We start from the raw sequence: 19,112 nt of genomic DNA on the forward strand, positions 1-19,112 counted from the left end.
AGTTTCCTTACCTTGTTTATTGACAAGTCGTGACTTCTTACAGTAGTAGGTAAGCTCCTGTTCACAGTGCTCCGCGAGGTTAATTGTGGCCTGGAGCTGCTCCATGCTGGCCACATACTCGAAAAACCCAGCGTATGGGTTCTCTGGGTTAGTGTTTCTGACTCTTGTTAAGTCAGAGCCATTGTGCTGTATGACCGTCCATGCAGTTTCTTGTATGCAGAAATGGGGAAGAAAGAGAGGAGACCATCACTAGTCTGCAAAAGTTAAAATAAATAAAGAAAATCAAAATCACCTTTTATCTGAGTCAGATTTTTCTAGTCATCAAACCTCTCTCAGAGGTAGAATCAACACAGATGGATTCTTAAAATTTTTAAATTATCTGAAGTGATTTTTTTCCCTGAAGTTTATACAACTGCCATGCATTTGCAGTGATTTTATTTTACTCTTTGTTGCTAATTTAACCAGAAAATGTTTATGGTGAAAAATATTAAGGAAACGAATTATTAAAATTTGTGAGACATTTCATTTCATTGAATCTAATATTCTACTTTTTAAAGATATGTTTTTATTTTATTTTAGAAAAAAAATAGTTGCCTATCATATTTCTAAAGCATTGTTGATTACTGACACACCCCAAATTCAGGGATGTTACAATTTAAAAATAAAGTGTATCTTTGAATTTCTAAAATATTTTAAACTACACAATGTAAGCAATGACTTTTCTGCTCTTAAAAATCATTCCTGTTACCAGCAAAAGGAAGTCACTTTTTATGGCCTATATGTCTATCTCTCTTCAGACAACATTTAATTATGAGTGCACATCAATTTCTTTTTAAATTGAATTTTAAATATTCATTTTGGTCTTGTGTGATGTGCACCATGATGCGGCCCACAGGAAGTTACTCCTTTGGGCTGAGCCCATCTGACGCAGCAGCAGCAACTCAACTAACTCACAAAATAAAGTACCTCTGAGTACTTACAAGCGTAATCGCCATTGACACCTGAACATCAACCACCATAAGGATTACTAAAATTATTAAATGAAATAAAAATCCTACAGTGTTTGTAGCAGAAGATAGGCATATTGTATCTAGCCTTCAACTTCTCCAGGAATTGACTTCACATTATATTTATTGTGATAGATGCAGGCACATGAACAGATTAATCAAAAGGCCTCTGATTTAATAGGTAAGAAACAGACTGGAAGTTGTCCAAACTCTGCTATATATAAGCTGTTCAGTCACATAACTCTTCTGCATTGCAGAGGACTATTCCAAATTGGAGGAAAATGGTAGGGAGAATTTCCTCCCCTCTCTTTAGCAAACACATTCACACGGATCAGCAATCAGAACAAGGTAAGAAATTCCACTCCCAGCCCTCTCCAGGTCACCAGAACTCTGAATAGAGAGGTCTGCTAACGAAGACAGGAGACAACTTTGACAGCCTTATTGCCTTTCCTGTGCACATCATTATTTTTCTTGGAAACAAATGCTGTTACTTCTATTGCTGCCTTGCATTTCAGCTCACTGTAGAGCTTTATCAGCAAATTAATTTCCTTCAAGAGGACATGATACATAAGCTAATGGTATTAGTTATGGATGGCCAGACAGTGATATGGTATAGAGACCATCAGGATATTTGAGTTACAGATACAGTGTGGAATGTGAGCTTACAAAAAGTCAGGTAAAATCTGAGACTCTGTCCCCAAATTTTAGAAAATAAAGTGGCAGAACACAGGAGACAAAAGGTAGGTCTGAAATTCTCTGATTTTAGCCAACTCGACCCTGGCTATTAGAAGTTTAGGATTATTAACCAGGCAAATTTGTTAGTCTAACCTCCACTGGACTCTGTTTTTTTTTTTTGTTCAATGAATATTCTTCTTTCCTTGTGGTAAATCAATGGCCTGTGTGAGGAAGTTCGACTCTGATTGGCTGCCAAAGGAGCAGAACAACATACCTACCTGCCTGAGGCCTTTGTCTCTGTCTTTTACATTACACTGAGCAGGCCTTCCCTAGCATTCAGCACCCACTAAGTCACAATTAACACTTGGTTCCAAAGGTCTTTAAAGGTGCTGCAAATTTAACCCAAGGCCGAGGCACCGTACTACCTTTAAAGGACACCACATGGAAATATTTCTCTTTTTGACATCCTAAAATTTTAGTATTATGGTAGTCTCTGTGTTTTCATTTTCTAATAAAAAGTGCTACAAAACAGAAGGTTAAACAGATGCTGCACTTATGAGATCTCTAGATTTCCAGGGCAAAGCAGAGGCAAGAGAATCATCACCATAGGTTAGGAACACCAGAAATGAGCCCCCAGCAGCCATGCTCCAAATCTCATCTGCTTTGCTAACAGGGGAATTTCTCACAATTATGACCCCGGGGCCTCTTTACTGCGTTTTCAGACATGATTGCATTACCTGATATTCAGAAATTATAACTGTAAAGGACACAGACTTTCTCACAATTTGTAATTCAGCATTTTGTGATTTATTCTTTGGGTCTTCTCCCCTTGTCTGTAGGCTCTAGGAGAAGAGTGATAGTTTCTGACTTGCTATCATAGTAGTATCTGTAGCACACAGCACAGGGGCTGGGCACAACATGCAGAAGACATTAAAGAAATGTGGGAATAAAGGAGTGAATGCACTGTGTCATCCAGACTAGAGTACTGGCTCTATGGTGCCGTGAGACTTTCAATGCCTTTTAGCTGTTTTAGAACTTCGTAAATTGTAAACGGATAGTTCCGCATATTAATAAGTCTGAAATTACGAAGGTATGAGATATTATCCTACTTGCAAGTTAACCAGTTCTCTTGCCTCCTATATGAATTATATCCATGTATGTGTATCTATCCAGACAGATCTAGCTGTAGATGGGTGCTGGAGAGCTACACTAGCAGACACAGAGTCCCTGGATCGGGGACCACCTGCTCACAGAAAATGCTAGCACCATTTGTTCTCCACGGCCCAGTTTCCCAGGGGCCGATAGAGGCGTGCCAGATGCACCTGGGCATGCTGGAGGAAACCCCCGGTGCGCCTGGGTGGCTAGGTCTGTTGGGTGTCTGACTTCAGCTCAGGTCATGATCTCGTCGGGGGTCCTGGGATCAAGCCCCCCATGTTGGGGGGAGGGGGGTCCCTGCTCAGCAGGAAGTCTGTTTCTCTCTCTCTTTCTGCCCCTCTCCCCTGCTTATGTGTGTATGTGCTTTCTCTCTCTCTCTCTCTCTCAAATAAATAAAATTTTGAAAGAGAGAGAGAGAGAAGTAACCCTCAAATTGTGAGACTTGGATGTTAGAGGGGATGGCTGGCACATCTTTTCCTCTTCACAGAGGAAGAGAAGAATTGTGGCTCTGGAATGCAACAGATCTCTGAGGAGAGGCACCAGTCCATAGGTTTTTTGTCTTGTTTTTGGTTTTTTTTTGGTCACTTTTAGCATGTAGGCAAATACATCTGGGGGAGATAAACCTTCAACCTTCTAATCTCTGCAGAGAAAGTCACTATCTCTAACTTCCAAGACATAGCTATATGCAATGATCCTTTAACACAGGCTTCCAGATTTGCTTATTTTTTTTTTATTAATTTATTTGCCTCATTTACTTATTTGCTTAGCAAGCAAGGCATTGTTTCCTCATAACAACAAACGATCGTCCACACACCAGCAAATTCCACCTGGCAGAGGTTCAAGGGGCTCCCCTCCTCCACACCCGCTGCGGAAGCAGCCAGTCCCGCCTCCATTTGCACATTAATTTCAGTATCACTGATGTACACATATGTCTGTTTCTTCGATTCTCCTTTGAACTGATTGTGACATCTCACCAGTTTCCTCATTAATAAAGTATGAAACGAAACCTTTAAAATGTGGTTTTTTAGTTTTTATTTTTATATCTGTGTGAGATTTTATTCATTCATTTATTTTTTTGAAAACTGTCCTTTACCCAAATGCTGAGAGAGGTGGTTGTTGCAGTAAAGGAGACACAGAGACATGAGTCAGGAAAGACAGCTGCGACGGGCAGGAAAATCTATGAAATTTAATAAATACACTCAAAAACTGAAAGGCAGTTTGGGTCTACCAGCGTGTCTCCCTGAAGAGATTTCTAGTATATAGATTGTATGTAAAGCACCTGAGTAATTAAGAACTTGATTTATCTTCTGCCTGCTGCTGTTTTTGAGCATGATAACAGGGTAAAGAAAAAACGTGCTGTTTAAGGACACAGTTGCAGACCTTGTGTTCCTTCGGGATTAACGGGGTGGGGGGTGGGTGGGGGTGGTGGTGATAGATGTGATTAAAAGCTGTGAGGTCAGGGAGGAAGTGCTGTGTGCAGGAAACCCTGGGAGATGAAAGGAAGAACAGCCAGCATTCTGGAGCAAAGCTTGGTATAAACAAGGCTGCATCAGAATAATGATGGTTAGTTATTAACTCTCAGAGCTAACAAGGAGGCCTTATTGTTGGAATCCCTAAAGTAAAAAGAATTCTGCTGTTATAAATCTCATACTCTCCAGCCTTCCCAGGGAATGGTCTCAGGAGCTCCTGTCTCAGAAGCACACGGAGAGCTTGTTCAGAGGGCAGAAACCTGGCCTTGGTCCTCCAATTTTCTGAGTCAGCAAAACTCAACCCAGGCATCTTGGTGGTCCCTTGACATCTTGGCCAGAGGGAGTTTAAACCAGGGAATCAGCATCTTCACCAAAGTCTGAGACCTTCAGCACTCATCATTCTCTCCCCACCGAAACAACTGTCCTGACAAGGCGATGTGTGAAATGAGAAATATCTTGAACATAAAACCATTACATTATAGAAAAAGCAGTGGATTTCGGGTAGAAGAAAAAAGCCTTGTACATTTCTGCAGGGAGAGCCACTGGGATTCACGTTATCCTGACTACTTATTTTTTAAATTATATTTACAATACCGTACTTAGAAAGAATTTTCCGTCTTTAACAGAGTTTGGGAAATTATCCATTCAAAAGAAGTTTCCTTTGTAGTTTTTAGCTGGTAACGCTTCAAGGTGTTTAAATCCACGTGGAATCATTTGCTTGACACTAATTCTAGACTCATAATGGGATTTTTTTGAAGTTACACAGCTGCAAGTAACTGATTCAGCATTTTGTCTTCTTTTTGTAATTATTACACTTGATTTATATAACTAGAAAATATGTTACTGGCTACAAGCAATGAGTCACTGATAGAACACAGCCTTTTCTAGTGGAAAAATGTTCAGGCTGGGAGAAAAGGGGTTTTAGTCCTTCATCGCTCCCTAATGATTCTTTAGCCTGCTTTACCCAACCTCCCTGCTTTGCTCATTTGCAAAATTAGATCAATAGGAAACGTTTCAAGCTGTAACATTATTTTTCACTGGATTGCTACATTCTGGGATTGTCACTTTAGTGTAAATGTATTTCAGTATTCAGTAAATGTATTACATTTAGTGTAAATGTATTTCACTTTAATGTAAATGGGGTCTCTGAAGACACTGAGCTGTCTCCTAACTGGATTATCTGTGTCTCTGCCTTCAATGGCTTACTTTTCAAATGGCTTTAAATGTTGTGAATGTCCTCTTTTGCATCAATGCTTTCTGAAAATTTTGCTGAAACACCTGTCACCTCTCTCTGTGTGGATATACACATTTCCTCCATGTCTCTCAGAATTATCACAGAGTCAGCATGAGACTTCACTGACTGAAAAAAGGCACATAACTGATAAAGTAATATGACGAGGTAAATGTTGATTTAATAAAAATGGAATAATTCATTCAATAAAATGAAAGTGATAACTGCTTTATCATGTAGATAACGTAAGTTCACATGGCCTATACATTTTGGAATCATTCCATAGAAAGATATCATACGTGTGTGAGTATGTGTGTGTATATATATATATATATATTCAATACTCTTTATTTACAGGTCCTCATTATTTGAGAGTCACCTACTCATGACAATTTGCACCCCCCAAATCAAGGTGCTCTTGGACATCTATAGACATTTACAAAACAGCAAAAAGCTTACACTTAATGTACATGTATTTCAATATTCCAGGGTCACGGAAGACACTTAGCTGTCCCTAACTGGATTATCTGCGTACAATGTCCTCAACAATGGTGAAAGCAAATGGAAGCCGCCTGGTTGTGTGATATGAAAAATCCCTGAAGATACATTCTAATCTTCTAATTTCCCTAAATATCTGTTGCCATGGTTTTACCACCGTCCTCCAGCTTTTAGAACTACACATTAATACAAAGGAACTCTTCCTCCCGTGTTCAGCTGCCTTCTCAGTATCTCCTCTGAATGTGTCACAGACATGTCAAACTCAAACTGTGTAAAACGGAGCTGCTGATCTTTCCCCTCAAATTTTTTTTTTTCTTTACCTTTCTTTTCTTTCTTTTTTAGGGAGGGGTAGAGGGAGAGAAAGCATCTTAAGTAGGCTTCAAACCTGGTGCTGAGCCAGAGCAGAACCCAATGCAGAGCTCATTCTCGCAACGCTGAGATCATGACCCGAACCCTGAGCTGAAACCAAGAGTTGGACGCCTAACCAACTGAGCCACCCAGGTGCTCCCTGTTCAACCCTTTTAATGACCACATCTTAAATAATGGCGACCCAATTACTCTGGTGGCCCAAGTCAAAATGTGGTGTTATTTTTATTTTCTTTTGTTTTCTCACACCTGACATGTATTGAATGAGAACGTCGAATCCCCCTCCCCCAAACACACTGCTATAATCCAGTGCAAGCTGTTACCATCATCTTGCATGGACTCTTGCACTACTTGAACTGGTCTCCAAGCAGGTCTCTCTACTCCTGCTACAGACATACAGATGGACATACGTTATATACGCATACATATAGATCTATACCTTATACATATATCCATGCATATGAGGGATGTGTATGAGTGTTTGTGTGTGTACCTCTGTTCCTAGATGGGCACTTCCTGACATAGGCGCCATCATGATCCCATCAAATGCAGTCAGATGGCATCCATCATGGCTTAAAACTCCCTGGTGTCTTCTCATCTTGTTCAGAGTAATGAGACTTCGCCTCCTGGCCCTGCCTTGACTCTTGTTCTCCTACTTGCCATACTCCAACCACACTAGATTTGTTGCTGTTTTCTGAATGCACCTGGCAAGAGCTCTGCTCTCAGGACTTAGTACGTGCTATTTCCTTTGCCTGGAACATTCTCTCCCCAGATATTCACTGCCTGATCTTAAGCAGTGAATCCTCCTCTGAAACACCTCCTACTTGAATTTAGTGTTTCCTTTTTCTGTGTGTTTTGCTCCAGAAAACTGTGACTTCCTGACGCAGTGCTATTCAGTGTAAACTTTCTGCAGTGATAGAATAGGTTGCTGCCGAGCAATGAAAGTGTGACCAGTAAGATTGAAAAAAAGGGGAAGGGCATTTAATTTAATCTTATTTTTATTAATTTAAGTTTTAATTTTTAAAATGTGTTTCTATTCATGTAGTTTTATTAATTAGTTTTAATTAAATGTGAATTGAAATGGGCATTTGTTGCTAGTTCTACTATACTAGAGAGCACAATTCATCTAGAATCCATTGTTTTGGATTTGGTGACAAAGGGATCAAGATTCTTTTTTGAGGACATTAATATACAACCAACCCTTCCCGTGCCCCTACCAGCACCACTGGTTGAAAGACCACCTTCCCTTCACTATAAATCAATGCAAACTTTGCAGTAAGTCAACTATCCATACATGAGGAAAATCTGTTTATAGACTCTCTATTGTGTTCCATAGATGTACTTATTTCTCCTTATGCCAATCACACACTGTTTCACTTAGCCTGTCAGTATAATGTCTTTATAGCTATTACAGTTGAGTCCTTCAACTTTATTCTCCAAGACTGATTTGGTTCTTCCTGTCCCTTCAAATTTGCTGATAAATTTTAGAACTTCCTTGCCGGTTTTCACCAAAACAGTTACATCAACCAACAAATAAACAGCTCACTGGAATTTTAATTAAGACTTGTACTAAATCAATACCTACATGGGAAGAATTAATATTTACACCGTACTGAGTTTTCTAATCAATAGGATTTTTATATTTCCTCATTTATTTAGAATTTTAATTTATCTCGAGCATTTTATGCTTTTCTATGTAGAAGTCATGCATATCTTTCGTTAGATTTATTACCATGTATTTGAGATTTTTTTATGTGATTGAAAATAAAATCTTCTAAAACTTCATTTTGTTTACTGCTAGTATGCAGAAATGAAGTGAAGTTAATTTTTATATGAATTTGATATCCAGTAATCATCCTAAATGTTAATAGTTTACCATGAGCCAGTGCAGAACCCAATGCAGAGCATTGGTGTATGTATATGGAGATACACAAACACACACACACACATATACACACCCACTAATATATAACCTAGTCATAGACTAAGAACAAGAATCAATAGGTAACTTGGTCATACGCAAGTAATGATAATCTTAGTTCTACCCTTCCAGTACTTACATCTTCCCTTTCTTTCTCTTGTTTTATTGCACTGGCAAGGACGGCCAATATAATGGTGAACAGTGATAACAGCAGACATCCTTGTTTTAATACTCATAACAAGGGTAAAGCTTTCACTATTTCACCATAAAGTGTGATAGGTGCTATAAGCTTTTTGTTAGTACTCTTTAACTAAGTAAGGAAATTTCCTTCTATTTGTAATTTATTGAGTTTTCATCTTCTCTTTTATCATGAATGGATGTTGAATTTAACCGAACACATTTTCCACAACTATTAACTTCTATTTAAATTTAGATAAGTAAAGAATTCAAGAACACAAGTCATGTGTACCTACATTTAAAAAGTAAATATTTTTCAAAGTTTTCATATGTATCAGTCTACTAAAAGAAATAAGGTCTGTCCTTTTTGTTTAGAGACTTAATAAGATACATATATTATGAGATGTTCTACACAGATACCAGATTCATTGAAAATAATGAAACATTTCGAAATCATTACCATTAAACTATTTTTAAAAAGTTTTTGTTAAATTCTACCACTGAACAATATATATTTTAATCAAGTTGAAAAGTAGGTCAACTTTCTACTGGTTTCATTTTAAATTTGTGTGTTTAAAGCATTCATGCAAATTTAACTATTAAATGAAAGTTGATTAACTCACCAGTCATATTGCAATATAGAAGAAAGGGCTCCAGGGGACCGCTTCCATCTGAATCTATATAGTAAAACCCTGAAGTATTTCCTCTGTGCTTATAGGCTTCACATGACTGCTCATAGATAGCTGTAAGGAAAAAAAAATGGATCTTCATAAATGGAATAGCATAAAATGAGTCTCTTAAATTTTAATTTGGACACAAAATACAGTAAGTTTTGAAATTTAGTATGTATATTACTGACCAGGAAAAAAGTAAAACGTATTTTAAAACAAAACTCATTCTTTTTTTTAAAAAAATTAATATGGATGAAAGGTTACACAGAAAAAGGCAGAATGAGGTTGAATTCTGTGGCATTTCTTTTTGTAACAGAACAGGAGATTAATTAGTCAAAATAGAAATTGATTTTTACATTAGGTAAAACAACAAAAGAGAAAGTATGTGTCTTAAATGTCAAAATGGTTCTAAATATAATGTAACATCCATTTTGGACTTTCATCCTAATGGGTCTTTTGACATCCACTTTGGAATTTCTAATTTTAGTGACCCCCTGTAATAATCTCACATCTGAAACACAACAGTATAATCTCCTTAAATAATCTGCTTTTATCCAATAATTATGTAATAGAAAAATTTTAAATAATGTAACTACTCTTTCTCATATAAAATTATATATAGATAAAATCTTTTAAAAAATTATGACTGACAAAGCTCATCAATAATTTTAAAAGTCATTTATGAAAGGAACTTTCTCTAATGCCCTGTAATGAGAATTTAATATAATTAAAATTGGAAGCAGAAAAAATATTTATATGAAATATGCCCTCAAGTGGTCTCAATGTGTTTTGGTCCATAACTGGATGTTTTTGATTATATAATTATACATTTTCCATGTACAAGGTTTGATATTAACAACTGTATATGATGCACATGTCTCATTGAAGCACTTTGCCAAATGCACTGATAATTTCCATCAAGCTTTTTATTTTATGAAATGAGAAATAAGTTACACCCTGAATGTCTTTCCTTGATCTAGTCCAAATTTTTAAAAATTATATTAATGACTTTTTAGGCAATACAACTAATTTGCTCAGTGTTATAGAAATTTCAGATATTCATACAAATTTATTTCTCTGCTCTTCCATAGTCCGATGATTTTATTTTCTTCCTATTATATATGGTATAGACAAAAATATAAGCATGGATTGTTTTAGAGTCACTTTTATATTTTGTGCAGTGAAACAGGCATTAAAAATGGTTACTTTACTCACTTCTATATGCACATATTTATGTTCATAAATTCTTTGAAAGACACTGGCAGGAGAGACTCATGATTTGAGTCAGGGCTGGTATCAGAAAGGACACACGACTGCATGAGGGTATTTAGGAGTACATTTGCTTTGTGTGTATTGCTTGACTCCTTATAAGATGACTGTTTTTCACATATGACTTATTATCAAACTTTTGAAGACTTCTCCTCTGCCCCCTCCTCTATGTACTTATGCTAACAACAGTAAAGGCTTCACTCTAACCAGGTTTGTTATCCTGGCCCCTTTCTCAGAATGGTTATTGGCCAAAACCCTTCAGCCATTTGGACTATCTGCTCAAGAACACAGTCAGTTAACACAGTTAGATCAAACTGTGGCCACGGATGAAAACATCTTATCTATCATCCACTTGTTTTCCTTAGAATTGTTTGTGTGCATATTTAGATTCAGTCCTTGATAACAATTACAAATACATAGTTAAAACACATTCAATCAGCTTTTTGTTTTAAGTTAGTTACTACAATTAGGATGACGGCTGATATAAGAAAGTAAAACAGATGGCTGGCTGGGTGACCTGGCTCAAGTAACCTGCTTCTGGTCACAGCGAGGTGTGGTTTTAGCAAGAGCCGGCATTCTTCATGACGCTGTGACAGAGAAAATGATGCTTAGGAATCACTCTGGCTGTAATGGTACAGGCATGAGGGGTGAAACCAGGAGCTCCTCCTGCCCACACCCTTGCCAGCCCCGAATCAGGACCTCTGAGGGTCCCTTCCAGAATGTCCACGGCTGGGAGCCCAGGATTCCAGTCTCAACCCTAGCAAAGTAGCACACAGTGAAAAAAAGAGGAATGGGGAGTCTGACGACTTTGCCCAGAACACCCTTCCCTGAAGCTGAAGCTACAGGAGGGAGTAGTAGGAGTTAGGTTGCTTGGCAAGCAGAAATGATATGAAATAACAGGAAAGAAAAATGATGATCTCACCATCATTCATACTGAAAAAGTGGACACGAGTCTTACAACACATGCAAACCTTTCATCAGAAAAATTGCACGGTTTATAATGTAGGAAGAATGTTTTTTGTGATCCCAGGCTCTGGAGCATAATTGCAAGTACTTACATCCTCACTATGCCTCAACTATTTAAGGAGACTGGGGCAAGGGGACTGATCTCTCTCCGTTACTTCACGAGTCAACTGGGGATAATACTAGTACCCACCCACTGCGGTGGTCATCGGAATTCAAGAAGGTGGGACATATAAAACACTAGATCACTGGCTGGCATTTACAAAACACTCAATAAAGTGAACTATTTAATGATTAACATCATTATCTGCCAGCCTTATTTCATTACCCTCATACATGAGGTCACAAGGTTATCTATTTCTATGAGCTACTTTGACAACTTCTGGAAAAGAGGTGTGGATTTCAAATAAACTAGAAAGCAGCTGGACGCTGAACTTTGGGGTTGTACGTCCCAATACGCGGACATAGATGCACCCAGCCATGGAAAGGGAAATGAACAAAGAAACCAGAACAGAGGCAAGAAGCAGCAGGTGTGTTCGGCTTACAGTTGTGGCAGGTAGCTCCTGTGTAGCCGGTGTTCGCACAGTTGCAGTGAAAGGTGCTCCACGACTGCGAACATTCACCACCGTGTTCACAATAGTTGGGCAAACACCTACGAAAAGTTGTAGATACAATCACTATTTTTCATTCTGAGCCATCATAAAATATTGATCACTTATACACGGTCAAGTGAGAGGAGAATGCCAACAATTAACAGAAAGGGTAAATTTAACATGACTCATGGTTATTCAGTCTGTCGTTAAGTGGTTTAATCACAGAACAAAACCGTCGATCGATAAATTCATCAGATTTCAACCAATTCCCAGGTAGTTGTGACTGCTTAATTTTCAACATGTCCTACTATATCAGAGTCCTTTCTTTTCCATAAGCGGCAAAACACTAATTCAATATGTTGTCACAAATATCAATAGCTTACATAAAACAACAACACTTAATCATATTGATTTCCTCCATGAATATTTAAAAGAAGAAATAAAGAGAGAAGAAAAGAAGGACATCTTTATTCACTTTTTGAGTGAAGACCTCCAGGAATGTTGAAGGTGCACTGGACAGACACATGAATTCGTAGCACTGTCAGGGTGCTCCAGGGTGGTAAGCAGAACTCAAAAGGGCTCCCAGGATATTTTAACTTTTCAAGAGAAATACAGGCATACTCGATATCTGCCCAAGACTGCACAACTTCATAATTCGTGGTAATTCAATTTCAACATTAGAACGTAATACATTCCTTTTAATGATGCCCTATCTTTAAAAAGCTGGATTTTCAGGAGATGATTTAAAAAACAAAACAGTACCGCGTAAAATCAGTGTTGAATAAAAATGAGGGTGGCGGTGTCTGACCTGATTCCAAGCTTTTGAAAAGTTGTGCAGTACTCAACAGGTAAATATGTAATTATGAAGTAGCTGTTTTAATTCAAGATAAAATTAAACTATTTTCAAATTACATAAATACTATATATAATATATACTGACCTTTACAATTATGTGGATTATATTATATGTATTATATGTCGGTATACATGTGCGTGTGTGTGTCTGTGTGTGTATATATATAAATGTAGAGAGAGAGAAATATATATGTTTCACAGGGTTACTAAATTTTAGGGCATAAATAAGTTGTTTGGACCTAAACTACTCTTTAAATGAAAGTGTGAGTTGTATTTTGGGCACTTGGAACACTAAAAGAAAATCACTAAAATACACAGCGTGCTGTGGACAACAAACCTTGGGAGCTTCTGCTATCAACATGAACAGCCCTGATCAGATTATTGATGCTTTTAGAATGTAGAGTAAAAGATATATTGAGACCAAAGCCTGAAAGCTCTCTTTTTTCTCAGAACAAAAAAATAAACTGCCAAGCCTGTCAAGAACGTATTCATACTGGGGTTTCTGCCACCTCTGTTATTAAAAAACTAAGGATGGGAAACTTCATGTTTCACTGATAGGATTTCTCCAATTTTAACTGAAAGTAATGTGTTTGATTTTTCCTGATTATAAAAAGTAGATATCCACTGTACAAAAATCAAATGATCGAGGAAACAATAGGGAAGAAATATAGTTTATAACCCCATATACAAAAATCACCACTATAAACCTATATACATTCATTTGCGTGTGAGGTTGTATTTTATAACTATAATTGTATGTTATTTTACAACCTTTTTTTAAGGATTCACAAATAAGTAATGGGCATCTTTCATTGCCAAATAAGTTTACATATATTTTAGCATTTTTATAGATTCATAGAAATCCATTTGAAGAATGTTTCAGGACGTATTTAATTTTTGAAGCATTTCAAGTCAGTAACAATCAAAGAAAGAGGGAGATTAAAACAGGAATAATCCTAGTTGGTGATCAGGAAAAAAAATGGACAAAGCAGGCTATTCTTTACAGACCTTAGCCATTTTTCAAAAGGGAGCAGATATATGCATCTATACTTATGATCCCAAAGAATGAATAATTAGTCTGATAAACGTGCTGTTTCTATTTGATTTGCTGCTGCTGCAAGATACTGAATTCATTTTCCTTGATTCTTGTTAGACTTGACTTTTCACATTTTTTAATTATGGTGTGAAGCCTAGTTTGTGGATGTTATTTAAATTCACCATATAGGGGCGCCTGGGCAGCTCAGTGGGTTAAAGCCTCTGCCTTTGGCTCGGGTCATGGTCCCAGGGTTCTGGGATCAAGCCCCGCATCAGGCTCTCCGCTCCTCTCTCCCTGCCTACTTGTGATCTCTGTCTGTCAAATAAATAAATAAATCTTAAAAACAAAATACATTCACCATATGTTAGCTCTGTTTGACAACTAGTAACCTACGGCAAATTACATCGTATAGTGAAGTACTGATTTTCATTCAATGTCTAAACAATTTGCATTTTTCTCCTCACTAGTTATGCCAAGACAAAGTGAAACAACCCATCAACCCATTCTCTCTAGCCTCCAACACTTTCCCGTAGACATTTCCATCATTACTTTCATTGCTCATAACTTACATGGGGACACAGGATATGGACAGCAGCTCCCTTGGTGGTTCTATCCTCACCTCCACCGAGGGATTGACTGCCCTCAGCCCTCCACTACCCCCAACCCAGATTTCTGACGTACAGCCACACCCCCTGCATGTCCACAGAGGACAGAGGGCTTCTAGATGAGTGTGTGTGGGTGACTCCATAAGGAAGATATGAGTGTGTAAGGGGTGTGGGAATGATCTTGTAAGTATGTGCATGTGTGTGAGTGTGCATATATATGGATTAATGAGTGAGGAGGGACAAGAATGTGTGTATAAAGAGTGTATGTGTAAGGTTTGTGTGTGGTAAAGAGCTTTGGGGAGTGAGTGAGCACACGAGTGTGTACATACACATGAAGGCTGTTCATCTATGTGTGTACAGAGTGTGTGCGAATGACCGTGTGAGTGTGAGCATTTGTGTAAATATATGTACACATTTATGAGTAGGCTTGATCTAAAAGTTACAGTAAAAAGAGCTACACTGTCAGTTCCTGTCAGATTTTTAAGTATGTTTTTTAAAGATATTTATTTATTTATTTGACAGACAGAAATCACAAGTAGGCAGAGAGGCAGGCAGAGAGAGAGATTGGAGGAAGCAGGCTCCCCGCCAAGCAGAGAGCCCGATGCGGGGCTCGATCCCAGGACGCTGGGATCATGACCTGAGCCGAAGGCAGAGGCCTTAACCCACTGAGCCACCCAGGCGCCCTTAAGTATGTTTTTAATGTTCTTGTGTTTTTATTTGCAATTTATTAAACCATTAAATTATATGTTTATTATACATAGATTAATAGTAACCACAATAAATGTGAACGTGTCCCCTGGGGGCTATGCAGCTCAGCAGGCAGACACTTCCATGGGAACTTCCCAGCCCCGGGGCACTGAGATCTGGTGTGGGCTCTGTTCTGAGCCATGTCCTCTCGGCCAACTTCCCCTCTCTGTGCATCTGCTTTCATATTTGTTAGAAACAAATACTACTAGGAACAAAGCCCATGAGTTTTTGTGAGGATTACTTTAAGTACATATTAATTAACTTAAAATTCATTTCAGGGAGGGCCCCTCTATCTGCTAAATGGGACGCTGCCCAACTCATAAATCATTTAATAAACCAATTAGATCTTTAAAGTTTAAAAAATTAATAAATAAAATTCATTTTAGAACCCAGTCCTTGCACACAGTCTCTCACACACATGTAGACACTCACAATCTCACTCACATATCTAAAAGCACCTTACATACTCACCCAAGTCCTCACACACACCCTCTCACAACTTGTCACACACTAACTCATACAAACACACACACACACAACCATGCTATCCCAACACATGCACACACTTGTGGGTCATTCACACATGCATTCCCAGACTCCTTGCACACTCACATCATCCTTACACAGAGTCGTTCAAACTTGAATACTAATTCATGTTAAGTGCTTAGAATAAACCCCGGTAAACAGATTTTTAAAAAGACATTATTTAATAATGCTTGGAAGCTACATCACCAGGTATATATAGCACGTAAGACCAAAATAAAGAATATATATTTTCTTCTGAATATAAGAGGATGCATTTAGAGATACTTTTGGAAATTTAAAAGGTAAACAAACGCCAAAATTACTTTTATTTTTGCTATTATTTTTAGGGTTACTAGGGTGACCATTAGTCCTAAGTTTCTCTTAAATAAATAAATCATGTATAACCAAGATCTATCTGTAATTTGCTTACTATTTCTGTTTTTCAGATGTGGAACTAAAACTATACATTCTCCAACTGTGCTGTATCACAATCCTCTATTTTATAAGTGTGTATCTCCCCTAGATTCCTTGTGTAAGGGGCAGCTTCAGAGAAATCCCCATTGGAGAAGTGTGGATCAACTTGTACCAAGAGAACTGTCGGCAGTCTGAGATGGTCAACGTGACTATCCCTAATAGTGTGGATGACTGAACTTGCCCATGGGGACCTAATGATTGTTGGCCACTGAGAAGAGAGCCCTGGCTTGAAAGAGCTGGCTCAGAGAGCCTTGCCACATGCCCTTTCCCAAACTGAGATTAAGGTTCTAGAGCTGGTGTGGATGTAACTCTGAAGAAGGTCATTGTCCTTCAGTCCCAAAATCGATCCAATGGAGGTTTACGGTCTAAATCCTTCCTTTACATATCATCTTTCATTGTAGAAAGATTATTTTTATCTACAAATCGGGTTAAATAAACAAATGTGTATTCATAATAAGGAAAGTAAGGCCTTCTAATCCTTTGCTAAATGAGATTAAAATTACTTTTTTCTACACACAACACAGTATCTATTAGTGTTCAAAATAGGATCCCCAGACACTGATAGACTAATGGTCTATCAGATATAATATATATAATATATAATATTACATATAATAGATGTGTGTTTATATTGGTAAAATGTCCCATACAAATAAAAAGTTATTTTTAAAGCTCAGAATTTATATTCATTCAAAATATATACTGAGCACTACTACGGGGTAGGGGTTAAGGCTGTCACAAAATTGCTATAATGCTGTAATGGCTATGACACTCCATTGAACTCACGAATTAAAATTAACACCCTTGATATTAAAGCATGACTGGCAAGATTACTTGGCTAATATGCCCATGCCTAAAAATACTTTTCTAATTATTAACTATCAATTATTATTTTAAATGTCACTTGTCCTCTACAACTAACTTCCAAATCTTGCATTGTCATGTACTAGACTTCTGATAGAAACCACTGGGTCATCCTTACACCTTGATCAATACTACAGCTCCAGACTTTTCCAGAGGAGAGGCTCTTTTTATTTTCCCAGCAGAGAAGACAGTAATGGGTTGTTAAAGGTACACATTAGGAGCATAGCAACCAGTTAAATTGCTATGCTTCTGAAAATATTACTCAGCTGTCAGAGAAGCAAAAGACACTTTGATAACTGGCTCCATCCATCTCTGACTTATTGGTATGTGGTAATCAATACTACGGTTAGACTGTACTAATTTACTGCGTTTAATGATATATTTTTGATACATTTACACCCATCTAAAATTATAACAGCATCAACATTACCTTTCGTAAGTTGATAGCATATGTACGTATCAATAACATGGTCACATATCTTCCATCTAAATTTTATCCCTGGAAATATGAAGCATAAAACTAAAAGTGTATTTTTTTTTAAGGATTTTATTTATTATTTATTTGACAGAGAGAGAGAGAGACAGATCACAAGTAGGCAGAGAGGCAGGCAGAGGGGGAGGAGGAAGCAGGCTCCCTGCAGAGCAGAGAGCCCGATGCGGGGCTCGATCCAAGGATCCTGAGATCATGACCTGAGCAGAAGGCAGAGGCTTTAACCCACTGAGCCACCCAGGCGCCCCTTCTTTTCTTTTCTTAAAGCATCTTATCTCTAATGTGAATGTCATCCATTTCCCGTGGAACAGATGATGGCAGAAAAGAGAAGTTTAAGAACATATTCATTTTAAATATAATTTTTTTGGAGCTGCCAAAAGTTTGAAAATGGACAGGTCAAGGTAAAGAAATGAGATTGCCCTTACCTGTCTGTGATTCCACATGAGTCTATCTGAAGGTCACTGAAGTTTCCAAGGGACCCCTGCTGAACTGAAATCAGATCTACCACCTTGTTACCGATAGAAATGAGTCTCATACACCCCTGAAATCCACCCACTGGATTTTTACATTTGGATCCGAAGCTGTTGTCAGGGCAACCTGACCAAAACAAAACAAGACAAAGTAAGTCAGGATATATCATAATGAATCAGGATTTAGTATCACAGATGACTTCATTATGAAAAAAGAAAGGAAAGAGGCACTTGGTTAATTTCTCAAAATTAAAAGTGGGAAGAAGAGCCCCTCGCAGTCAACATCAGTGTGATCTAAATGACATACTGCAGTTCATACGAAGTATTTCTCTTTATTACCATAAGGTTTGCATGAGATATATAACTATATCTCACATTACATTTATAAATAATTATAAATATGACAATTATTATAACATTATTTCATGTAACCCCTATGGTAATAAAGAGAAATACTTTGTATTAATAATATATACAATAATTATATGCTATAATTATATATCCTATATACTATATTATCATTATATAAATGACATATTAAACTTAAACACAGGATGCAAAAAAGGGCATAAAGATTGAAAATGTGCACTACAGATAAGAAAAGATAAATCAGTAACAGAGAAATACCTTGTTATTTAAAGCTAACTATTTGGGAAAGGAGCTGTGTTGACTTGGAATAAAATTACCAACTATTTAATTACTTTATTTTCATATGCATATAAGAGCCATACACACATGCATTTTAATAAATCATAATGACTTAATGTCAAAAACATTTCACTGTGGTTTTATTTATTCTTTGCCTCATAAAAGAATGTTCCATTTATATTGATTTTTTTCTAACACTTATCTAAGACCTGTTTCTAATTATTTCAGTAATAAAGAACTATATTATTAACCATTATTCTCTGGGGTTTAATGACGTTCTAAGTGTTTCTCTAGCCAAGTGAAATAAATAATTTTATGGAGTATGAACACATATATTATACTTATGTATTTTTCATTAATCTTTCTCTGCTGTTATGGTTGTCAAGCACTATTACAGTTTGAA

At 37.3% G+C, this 19,112-nt stretch overlaps 1 protein-coding gene across 3 annotated transcripts in view; it reads right to left on the bottom strand.

Moving 5' to 3' along the window:
• CNTNAP4 (contactin associated protein family member 4) overlaps positions 1–19,112 on the bottom strand; it is a 238,891-nt gene that overhangs the window by 55,816 nt on the left and 163,963 nt on the right. For all 3 annotated transcript variants that reach the window (XM_082712185.1, XM_082712184.1, XM_082712186.1), the window contains exons 10-13: positions 18,017–18,188; positions 11,948–12,054; positions 9,123–9,242; positions 12–209 (exon numbers count right to left, since the gene is read on the bottom strand). In XM_082712185.1, coding sequence (XP_082568311.1) covers positions 12–209; positions 9,123–9,242; positions 11,948–12,054; positions 18,017–18,188 — 597 coding nt within the window. The remainder of the gene's footprint in view (positions 1–11; positions 210–9,122; positions 9,243–11,947; positions 12,055–18,016; positions 18,189–19,112) is intronic.

This window comes from Mustela nivalis (genome assembly GCF_964662115.1).
Source record: "Mustela nivalis genome assembly, chromosome: 18".
NCBI classification, from domain to species: Eukaryota; Metazoa; Chordata; class Mammalia; order Carnivora; family Mustelidae; genus Mustela; species Mustela nivalis.